Genomic DNA, 12040 nt, shown 5'->3' with positions numbered 1-12040 from the left:
GTTTGGATGCCTACAACTCTCTTATTGCCTTGAACTGAAAATTCTCTCCCCTGCTGAAGCTTCAGGTTTCCATGGTGCTCACTTTGTGTGAGGAGATACTTCTGAAATGGGATTGGAAAGTGGCAGCAATTCCCATGGCTGGTGAGTTATAGGACACCTGGGTCAACATGGAAAAGATCCAGTGAGGTGAATGGCTGTTAGCCTGACACCCTATCCCACCTCCCATCCCCAGAGGCCAGTACAGTTCAGATGGGCTTGGAGGCTCTTCATTAATCCAGATAAGCACATACAAGTTGATTCTAGAAAGTTTAAAGCCCAGTAAGACAGGGCAGGCCCAATGTGGGAGAGGGTCAGGTGAAAGGAGTTAAATCGCTGGTAGGGACTCAGAACTAATATATTTTTCTCCAAATTCTCTTAACTAATATGACTTATGGCTATGTTGGCCTTTTCTGAGTCTTGGACATATCCTGGTATCCCACTCAATAACAGACCTAGAATCTGTGGTACATAAAAAACTAAAGCAGCCTCTGAAGATAACAGTAAACAAGACAACTAGCTGTTCACCTAAACTGAATTCTCTTCCATGTCAGACTATTTTAGAGGATATGTTAAGATATTAAGTTCAAAAGTTACAGACCAATGTACAAGAGCCCAGGTGAGCTTTAAGGCCAGATACACTACTGTAGACTGCCTCGCATCCCTGAAAAAGAGAAAAAATAATGTGAAGACTATGCCAAACAGCAACCTTCTCATAGCAATCTGGCCATTCACATGATCAACTCCACATATGAAGGAAGAAGACCAATAATTAGTGGCACAAAACAAAGAAAGAATCCACATGCAAGCCTCAAAAGCAAGAAGGAAAACCAAGGAAAGTTAAAGGAAAAGGAAAAGAAAAAGAAGGTAAGCAAGTTTAGAAAAGCTTAAGCCATTCCTTTCCCTGGTAGGAGGGTACTTTGAAAAGTTCATGGAAAAATAGAATTAAAAGATAATATGAATATATCCATGAACTTTTTGGTACCCTCATACTTTCTCTGACACTTAAGAGAAACACAGAAAATTGTATGGTTAGATTTTTTCTTTTTAATCTGCTGTATTTAGTGCAAAAGTGTCTTCCACTTCTTTTATATTTACTCCTCACCAATGTACTGCATATACAGCCTTGGTAGTTTAAAGATGGCTGCAAATTCTCTGCCACTCTTCCCATCAAGAAGTAGAGTTTATTTACCCTCACTTTAAATCTGGGTTAGCCCTGTGATTACTTTGACCAACAGAATGTTATGGAAGTGATGCTGTGCAAATTCTGAAGCTAGCCCTTAAGAGATCTGCAGCTTCTGCTTTCATGTTCTTAGAATACTATCTCTGAGAAGTCAGTCACTATGTTCCCTGCTTGTAGTCTAACTACACTGCTAGAGGGAGAGGCCATACGAAGAGCAGAGCTCCCAGCTGAAGGCAGCTGCACAGAAACCATTTTGGACATTCCAGTTCCATCTGAGCATCCAGCTGAATGCACTCCCATGAGTGATCCCAGCTGATGCCATGGATAGCAGGAGAACTTCCCTGCTGAGTCCTGAAAAAATTACTAATCTAGAGAATTTGTGAGCAATTAAAATAATTGTTTTAAGCCACTAAGATTCAGGTGCTTTGTCATGAAGGAATTAATAATCGAAACAGCAGCGGAAGCTTGATAAACATTTACTGAATAAATGAATGAGAAAGAACCACCTGATTAGGACACTGAATGCGATGATACTTCTTGATATCTGACTTCCATTTGTGTAGTACTTCCTGGCTGAAGGTAGGTAGCCCAGGGCGAGTATATTTTAACTATAAGACAAAAAAACATCTTGTTTGGAGGAATCCAATTCCCAACAAAAATACCCCAAAGTTTCACACTCAGCTCTTCAGGATATGTAACTATGAAGTTCATAGTACATTTGCATATACAAAAAAACTGTAAGATGTAAGACCCTCTGAGGTTCCTGAAACTGGTAAGTATAATTGTCTATTGTTTAGTCTTAGAAAAATTTGATTTTTCTTTTTTTTAAGAAAACATTTATTTGGTTAGAAATGCGAATATGATTTTGAAGGAAAAAAACAGATTCAGAATTTCAGGATTTTTTTTTTTTTTTTTTTTTGTCACCAAATGTCCTAAATCCATTTTTTTTTTTTTTTAAATGAATCACTTTTTATATTCTTTTTTTTTTTTTTTTTTTTTGTCGTCTTTTCGTGACCGGCACTCAGCCAGTGAGTGCACCGGTCAGTCCTATATAGGATCCGAACCCGCGGCGGGAGCGTCGCCGCGCTCCCAGCGCAGCACTCTACCAAGTGTGCCACGGGCTCGGCCCCTAAATCCATTTTTTAAAAATTTAATTTAATTTTATTTTACTTCTCAAAATACACTGTAGTTGGTTTTCATGCCCCTTTACCCATCCCTTTCCACCCCCACCCCCCCATCGTATCTGTGCACTTGGCTTAAATAGTTCAAGGAATTTTTGTGCTTATTCTATCTTCTTCTCCCCACCCTTTGTTTGTATGTTTATTTATTTATTAATTTTTAGCTCCCACAAATAAGTGAGAATATGTGGTATTTCTCTTTTTGTGCCTGACTTGTTTCACTTAATTTAATTTTCTTTAAGTCTATCCATGTTATTGCGAATGGTAGTATTTCATTCTTTAACAGAACACAGGAGGACTTTCAGATAAAACACTTCATCCACAGTTAAAAAAAAAAGCTACAGACCATTACACAGGTTAAAACATTTGTTTAAAAAAAAAGAGGGGGGGTACACAAAGTTGCATTCACATACTCATTCAATAGAAATATATGTAGATGGGTTAAAAGGTTAAAGGCTACACACCAAAATGCTAATAGTGTATTCTCTAGGTGGTAGAGTTTTGAAAGATTTTACTATTTTTCTCCCTGCTTATCTGCATTGTTAATTTTTCTTCAATGATACAATGCTAATTTTTGATATTTTTTAAATTCTAAAACAAAAAAATTAAGGTTCAACATGAAACAAGGATGTGAGAGAAAGCAAGGGTTAGCATACATAATCTTTGCTTATACTGCAAAAGTAGAATTATTCCTAGCACTTCCTCTCCCATGCTTTGACATGAGTTAGTCTCTCCTTATAACAACTGGAAATAGCATCTGCAGAGACAGTTTTTGCAAAGTACACGGGTAATAGCTGTATTTCTGGTGAGTAAATAATGTTCCTGCTTCAACAATGGAAGTGTCTGAAAAGAAGCTGATTTTCTGAGACAGAAAAATAAAACAAAGCCCATAGAGGTAATGGGGGAAGTGAGATAGGTAGCCCAAAGAATTTCTGGTAAATTTATAAAAGAAATCAGAGCATAGAGCTGGCCTTATTTCTAAGCATTTACTCTTCTTTGCAGCTAGTGTAAATGGGTCCATCTAAAATCCATTTATGGTGACAAAGGAATATTTATGTAAACTATTATTTTTATATAATAAACAATCATATTTACATAAACTATGTATTAGGCAGCTATAAAAAAAGAATGAGGATGAAGTAAAATTTAAAGAAAGAAAAAAACAAACGAAAACAAACAAACAATAACAATGAGGATGATCTCTAATGAACACATACAAAGTGATTTCCAGGATAATATTAAGTGGAATAAAGCAGAGTGCAAAAAAGTATCAATAGTAAGAAAGAAATGTAAGAAAATATAAATATATCCGATGATTCATCCCATAAAAATATAGGAAGGATAAACCAGAAACTAATGAGTTTGGTTATCTTTGGTGGTGGGGTGGGAATAGTGTAGAAAGAAAAGGGGAATGGGAATGGAATAGTTGGGATGAGGGGTGAGGGGTAGTGACTCTTCTCTAAGCAGACCTTTTTGAATAGATCTGATATAGAATCATGATAATGTTTCACATACCTGAAAATAAATGAATAGTTTAAATTAAATAAGATGTAGGGGGAACCCAAAATGTAATAAGAGTAATACATGAACCTATAACATGAGTGACATAAGGAAGGGGTAAGGAAGAAAAAACCAACCTAAGTAACATTGGAAAATAGTATTCTGACTATATACTATAAGTGTAAAGATGAAAAGAACTATACATATATATTATTCTCTAGTTAGTAAATTTGTTTTTTACAGGGAAATGAGTTAGCAATTCTGAAACCAGTTTGTTATAATAGAATTGAGCAAATAAATATATTATGGGTAATAAAAGTCAAGTTTCTCACTGTTGGAAAGAGGAGTTACAAATAAAGGAAGAGGAAGGCTAGAATAAAATTTGTGGTGTTAGATTGGAATTGAAGTTATCATGGCTTTTAATATACATACAAATAGACAGACATAGAAATAAATGTGTGTTTATATGAACATATATACATACATATTCTAGCTCTCTCTACCAAGAGGGCTCAGAAGTAATGATTCCCCAGTACAAATGAGAGTACCTAACACTCAAATCTTGGTTTCTAAATGTATTCTTAAATAGAAAGAACCAGAGTTCCTAAGAGAAATAGTTGATTCCAAGGCTGGGACAGGAAAAAACGCAAGATGAGCCTACAGTATCTTATGGTAATGATTGGGACATGCCAAAAAAATATAAGAGCCCACTTGAAATAGCTTTCAATGGCCAAATCTTGGACAATTTGAGTAGCAAAATAAATAATAGCATTGGATTAAAACCCATAAAATAAAATAAATATATATATGATTTTAAACTGATATAAATGAAATAGAAGAAAAAGGACAGATCTTTCTCACTGCAGAATTCCAATTAATAATTGAAGAAGAAATGATGAAAACAGAAAATCATTAAATAAATACCATAGTAATAATGGTTTCAGGCAAGAATCATCGATGGATGCTAATGTAAGTGGGCAAAAGTATAAGAAACAGGATATTTGCATAGTCTCAATCTCCCCACAAAATATTCACTAATTACAAACAAAAAGATCATAATTTTACCATGGATATACCTGGAAGACATACCTAACCAACTAATCAAAATTATCTTCATCAGTAAAAAGACACATCAACATCATATACCTTCTGATACCATAAATTGAGAAGGGCCAACATTGCTTTGGTGGTATTCTTGTCAAAAACATATAACCCTCAACCTAATCTTGAGAAAACACCACACAAATCCATATTGGGCAACATTCTACAAAATAACCAGCCAGTCCTCTTCAAAAGCATCAAGGACACAAAAGAAAAAGCCAGGAGAATTATCTGAAACAGACTGTCACTCTAGAACCTGACTGAATCCAAACACTGAAGCTGGATCAGATGTACTACATCTCCAAGAATAAAGAAGCAAAATACTGCTTATCATATGATAAGCACAAGTACATTTACTTTTCTCTGTAGAGTAAGCACAATATTAGACATAACAGTTCCAAAATTAATACAAGTTTCTACCAAACCTTCCGATCATCAGGTACCAGGTCCTGAAGCACCTTCCTCTTAGGCCATTCCTTAGCCAGTTCAGCAGAGGCCAGCTCCTGCAGATGGTATACAGCTATTTTGGCAGAACGTCTCTGAACTCGGCCACCACTCTTTGACTCCAAGCTCATCTCCTTTAAGCACTCTGGCTGTCCCGACTCTGGAAAGAAGGAGATCTGCAAGAATGAGACACAGCAAAACAAAGACCTGGTAAGTGGCTTCCGTCAGAACCAGTGATTAAAGACTGTCCTTCCTGCTCTAAATATCAAAAGAGCTATTTACTAGTTTGCTAACCACTAACATTAAGCTCTATCATATTAATGCATATTTTACTGGTAAAAAAGCTTCTTAGCAAGATTAAATCTGTTCTGACTAACAAGTAAAAGTGGTTAAAAGTCAAGACACTTTCATATGCAAAGAAATAAACCTCAACCTATACCTCACACTACATAAAAAAAATTAACTCAAAATGGACCATAGCCCTAAATGTAAAACACAAAACTATAAAACTTGTTGAAGAAACTAAGGGAGAAAATTTTTGTGATCCTGGGTGCGATATTTTTTTGACATGTCAACTTGGCTACAGTCACCAGTTAGTCAATCAACACTAATCTAGGTGTTGATGTGAAGGTATTTTGTAGATATAAAGTCTATAATCAGTTGACTTTAAGTAAGAGAGATGCGGTGTAAGAAGAGGCAGACAGACTCAACCTGCTGTTGCTGACTTGAAGATGAAGGGGGCCATGAGCCAAGGAGTGCAGGTGACTTTTAGACACTGAGAACAACTAGCAGCCTACACCAAATAAGGAAAGAAGCTCCTACAACTACATGGAATTGAATTTTTTTAAAAATTTTATTTTATTTATTTTTTTAATTTTATTTTGTCGATATACATTGTGGCTGATTATTGTTGCCCATTACCAAAACCTCCCTCCCTCCTCCCTTCCCCCCCACCAATGTCCCCTCTGTTTGCTTGTCGTATCAACTTCAAGTAATTGTGGTTGTTATATCTTCTCCCCCCGCCCCGGTTTTTTTTTTGTGTGTGTGTGTGTGTGTGAATTTATATATTAATTTTTAGCTCCCACCAATAAGTGAGAACATGTGGTATTTCTCTTTCTGTGCCTGCCTTGTTTCACTTAATATAATTCTCTCTAGGTCCATCCATGTTAATGCAAATGGCAGTATTTCATTTGTTTTTATAGCTGAGTAGTATTCCATTGTGTAGATGTACCACATTTTCCGTATCCACTCATCTGATGATGGACATTTGGGCTGGTTCCAACTCTTGGCTATTGTAAAGAGTGCTGCGATGAACATTGGGGAACAGGTATACCTTCGACTTGATGATTTCCATTCCTCTGGGTATATTCCCAGCAGTGGGATAGCTGGGTCATATGGTAATCTATCTGCAATTGTTTGAGGAACCTCCATACCATTTTCCATAGAGGCTGCACCATTTTGCAGTCCCACCAACAATGTATGAGAGTTCCTTTTTCTCCGCAGGAATTGAATTCTTGAACGATCTGAATGAGACTGGAAACAAATTCTCCCCTAGAGCCTCCAGAAAGGAATAGTTCTGGTGAGACTCTAAGGAGAGGAACCTGCTGAGCCATGCTATAACTGGATTTCTGACCTAAAGAACTTTGAGATAATAAATTTGTGCTGTTTTAAGACATTAAGTATGTGGTGATTTACAGCAGCAATAGAAAATTATACATTGGGTTAGGTGAAGATTTCTTATATACAACAACAAAAGTATTATCCATAAAAGAAAAATATATAAATTGAACACTGAAATTTAAAACTTTGTTCTTTGAAAAACACTATAAAAAATGGTAAAGAACTTTATACCTATAATATGTAAAATCTCAGAATACATCCAAAACTTAAAAATAAGATAAAAAAATCCCCCAAAAATCCCCCCCAAAAGTGAACAAAGGATTAGAACAGACACTTCACTAAAGACATACAGGTTGCCAATAAGCACATGAGAAGACATCATTAGACATCACTAATGATTAGGGAAATGCAAATTTAAACCACAGCAAAATACTATTACGCATCTATTAGAATGGATTAAAAAAATGAAACTAGCAATAGCAAGTGCAGACAAGATGTAAAGCAACTGGAATTCTCATACACTGCTGGTGGGAATACAAAATGGCACAGCCACTTTGGAAAACAGTTTGGTGGCAGTTTCTTACAAAGTTAAATATACATTTATCATATGACCCAGCAACCCCATTCCTAAGTATTTACCTAAGAGAAATTAAAAATTTTACATAAAAGTCTTTTCCTGAATGTTTATAGCAGCTTAATTCATAATTACCAAAAACTGGAAACAACCCAAATGTTTTTCAACTGTTCAATGAATGGAAAAACAACAAACTTGAAATATCCATAGTCAGAAATAAATAAGAATAAACTAATGATACATGCAACACAGGGATGACTCTGAAATGCATGCTAAATGGAAGAAGCCAGGTTTAATAAGACTGCATACTGTATAATTCCATTTATATGGCATTCTGAACTATAGGGACAGAAAATAGATCAGTGGTTGCCAGGGGCTGCAGGTAGGAGGAAGAGCTGACTACAAAGGGACACAAGGCAATTTGGGGAGGTGACAGAATTGTTCTGTATCTTGATTGTGGAGGTGGTTACATGACCAAATTCATGTGTCAAAACTCTTATATTTACGAACTAAAGTAAATATTACCATATGTAAATTATACCTTAACAAATTTGACTCTAGAAACACACAAACGGGCCAGCCCATGGCTCACTTGGGAGAGTGTGGTGCTGATAACACCAAGGACACGGGTTCGAATCCCTATATAGGATGGCTGGTTTGTTCACTTGGAGAACGTGGTGCTGGAGAACGTGGTGCTGACAACATCAAGTCAAGGGTTAACATCCCCTTTCCAGTCATCTTTATAAAAAAAAATTAAAAATAGGGCCAGCCCTGTGGCTTACTCGGGAGAGTGCGGCGCTGGTAGTGCCAAGGCCGCGGGTTCGGATCCTATGTAGATATGGCCGGTGCGCTGGTGCAGATGACAGCATGCCGAGGTTACACACACACACACACACACACTATGTAGATAACACACACACACACACACACACACACACACACACACACACACACACACACACACACACACACACACACACACACACACACACACACACACACACACACACACACACACGGCAGAGCAGCTGGAAATAGAATCCAAAAAAAAAAAGTCAAGACAGGAAGAACAAAGAACGAACAATGAAGACAGAGCAAAAGCATTCAAAGATTAAAAGGGGAAACAAAAGAGGAACAAAGATGAGGAAGATGTCAGGGTAAGCACTCACTACAAAATCTATCTCCAAACATGGTCCAGAAAAGAATCAGTACTCACAGGCCCATGCTCTGACCTCAGGTGATACGCAAGTCCAGCCTTCGATCTATATGGTTTTCCACAGTGGTGACATTTCAGGGTCATCTTCTCCAGCTCTGCAGCCCCTTTGCCACATTTTTTGACATGGTACAGATATCCCATGATGCTGGTGAAGCTACTGGAGCAACTCTGGACACAGGAGAGAGGCTTAAACTATAATCTTACATCTTCTGACATGATCCCTAAATTTCTATACAGCCACAAAGCACTGGCCACTACAAAACACAAACACACCCTCTGATATCACAATACGCTCTCCAACATTTCACACTAACATATCCTTGTTTCTCTCTGGCTGTCCTATCTATGACCAAGCATGATATTCAATCAGTTTAATCAGCATTTGGTAACCACAACTGTGCACCTACTCTGTGTTAGAATTTCCTCCTTAGTCTACGATTTAACCTCACTCCAATATCAAATACCCAGCAACATCAAAGTTCATCACAGTGAGTTACTGGGATCCTCTTCATCACACTGAGGAAAGAATGGTAAAGAAACCCCTCTGAACAAAGGGAAAGGGGAGAAAAATAAATTTTTGGAGATGAGAAAGAAAATAAAGAACTATTAATGAGTTCAAGAGATCTGGAAAAGCAGGAGCCACCCTTATGCCATAAGATGGCATAGAACTAGCAGGAAGGAGAAGGAGACATGAAAAAGAAGAACAGAAAGACACTGACATGAGACTCCAGGGAGGAGTTGCTGTCCTTGGGCTCTTACCTCACGCATGCACCTGAGCTTTCCCAGTCTCTTTAGAACTGTTCGGAGCCGTTCCCTCTCACTTGGCTCATCTATATCATCTCCGGTCTTCAAAATGGGCTAGAAATCAAGAGAAGCAAATAAGCAGATGATTCATGGGAAAAGAGATTCAGAAAAAAAAATCACAGTAGAATCAAGGATTAGACTAGCAGCTAAGCTGACACCCAGAAGTCCAAGTTATCTGACTCCTGCCTTTCTCCATTTACTCTTGGACAGACAAAGGAAGTGAATATATTGTTCTAGGCCTCTGTCTCCCAAGATATGAACCTTTGGGGATAACCTAAACACATAAACACCTACAGATCCGCCGCAAAGGTTTCTCTGCGCATAACTCTTCTATCAAAAGGATCTTCTTACTCACAGCCTTATAAAGTCCCAGAGCCTTAGCCATCCACACTGAGATATCTACACTCACCTAAGTAAAACACATCCAAACACCACGTAAGCTCACAGAGGACAGAAGACATTCTTACCAAACTATTATGATTTGCCATGACATGATACTTCATCCCTGCCAGTGAGCGAAGTTGTTTCCCACAATGATGACAAGTAAACATTTCCTAAAAGGAAAAAATACTGCTCAGTGCCAGGCAACAGAGAAACACAATGTCACAAAGTCCTACTGAAATGTTCTCATCTACATTTCCTTTATTTTCCCAACTCAATAGTCAATAAATCTCAAAATCTCAAAAGCTCAGCATCATGTTCTCAAAGGCAAAGAAGTAAAGGCAACTCATTTTTAAAATAATAAGAAGTAACATTTACTGAATGCCAATGTTTGTCAAGTAATGGGCAAGGAGCTTAGCTGTGTTACTTTCATATCCTCTTTGGGACCACGGAAGGTAGTTGTTATTATTTTTTCTCCGTTTTACAAATGAAGAAACCGAGGTTTACACATAAAAAGCTAAATGCCACAACTTGTATGTAACTAAGTGAGCATTCAAACCCAAATCTGTCAGATGCATAGTCTGTTTTTCTACTACACAATGCTGCCTCTATCCACTATAATCAATATATCCGACACAATACCAGAGGTCTAAAGTTTGGGTAAAAAAAATCACAACAGTTATGAAATGCCACAAAATATCTAACCTGTTTGCAGTTTTCCATGTGTTTCTTTAAACCCTCTATGGTTTTCCTCCCCACTGCCTGGCAGGTAGGACAGGAGACACTGCCTTTATCTACGATTTCTAAATACCATTGCTCCTCCAAACTGCCTACAAAGGAGAGAAAGGAATACTTTGTAACCTGCAGTATTCTCCAAAAACAAAAAGCATAGTTCTACAACTTAGGAAAATGGTTTTTTCCTTTTCCTGGTAGACAATTATGAAGAGCTTCTTGCTGTGTATAACTTCTAGAAGTGCTTTTTTTCAGACAGTAAGGAGTTTCTGAAACTCCTATTCATTTCCCCATGATAAAAACCATCTGAGAACCACTCCAACTGGGCAACACTTTTCATAGCAGGATATAACAATGAGATACTGAGATATATAACAGCCAGTTTGCTGAGTGTTTCCTGTGTGGCGGAGACTACGCTAAATGTTTTTATACCATTTAATTTTCACAATTCTTCTTTTATTATCTCTATTTATAAACAGGAAACTGAGGTTTGTAAAAGTTAAATACTGAGGCAGGTCAGAAAGTTAACGAAGAGCCAAAAGTTGAACAATAGTCTTCCTGACCTCCAAACTCAGGCCCTTAATAACTGCCTCCTTAAAGGAATGATTTAGTACATCATTCCTTCATATACAACAACAACAAAAAGCCAGAGTACGAGAACTGCCTCACACAAAGCTTCCAAAAGAAAGCGTACCTGCTGCATAAACGGGTGGTTCCTTCCGAATACGACGAGCCTGGGATTTGGGATTAGGCTGAGTTTTAGGCCGTGGCTTCCTCCCTGATGCAAGACAGAAACGTGAAGCCCAACATATCATCTTTGCTACCCCCTCTCTAGTAACAAAGTCTCTTCCCTCCCCTTCTCCTCAACATTCTATGCCCCACTCCCTCAACTGTCTGATTCCCTTAAAGTCATGACAGAATGAAAGGGTAAAATAAAACAGGATGGACGCCATTCTCTCCCCCAAATTTGAAGGGCTCAAAAATCACTCAAGGTCCAAAATCTAAGGTATCTCTCCCCTTTCCTCTCTAAGAATCAAGCCCAGTCACCCAAGAAAAAAGAAATAGTGAAGTTACACTCTTACCATAAAGTTTATGCTTCTTCTGAGGAAATTCTCGATAGTCTTCATCTTCTTCCTGCCTGGGTTTCCTTTTTCCTTTGGTTGATATTCCACCTGATCCTGAAATACCGTATAAAAACAAAACAAAAACTCAGTTCAGGTTGTAAGTGAACACTTAGACCTGACTTCAAAACTTCATTCACAAGACCATCA

General features: G+C 37.6%; 1 protein-coding gene across 6 annotated transcripts in view; it reads right to left on the bottom strand.

Annotated features, from left to right (window-relative positions):
- The window catches only part of ZNF512 (zinc finger protein 512), a 29398-nt gene that overhangs the window by 5868 nt on the left and 11490 nt on the right, over positions 1–12040 (bottom strand). For 4 of the 6 annotated variants that reach the window (XM_063078090.1, XM_063078087.1, XM_063078088.1 and 1 more), the window contains 9 exons: positions 11852–11947; positions 11464–11547; positions 10743–10867; positions 10124–10210; positions 9612–9710; positions 8853–9020; positions 5424–5618; positions 1726–1827; positions 638–700 (listed from right to left, as the gene is read on the bottom strand). In XM_063078090.1, coding sequence (XP_062934160.1) covers positions 638–700; positions 1726–1827; positions 5424–5618; positions 8853–9020; positions 9612–9710; positions 10124–10210; positions 10743–10867; positions 11464–11547; positions 11852–11947 — 1019 coding nt within the window. The remainder of the gene's footprint in view (positions 1–637; positions 701–1725; positions 1828–5423; positions 5619–8852; positions 9021–9611; positions 9711–10123; positions 10211–10742; positions 10868–11463; positions 11548–11851; positions 11948–12040) is intronic. The other 2 variants (XM_063078089.1, XM_063078091.1) reach the window with 2 other exon arrangements.

Source organism: Cynocephalus volans, chromosome 14, assembly GCF_027409185.1.
Source record: "Cynocephalus volans isolate mCynVol1 chromosome 14, mCynVol1.pri, whole genome shotgun sequence".
NCBI lineage: Eukaryota > Metazoa > Chordata > Mammalia > Dermoptera > Cynocephalidae > Cynocephalus > Cynocephalus volans.
Note: the sequence above shows the minus strand (reverse complement) of the source record. Positions and strands in the feature narration are given on the sequence as shown.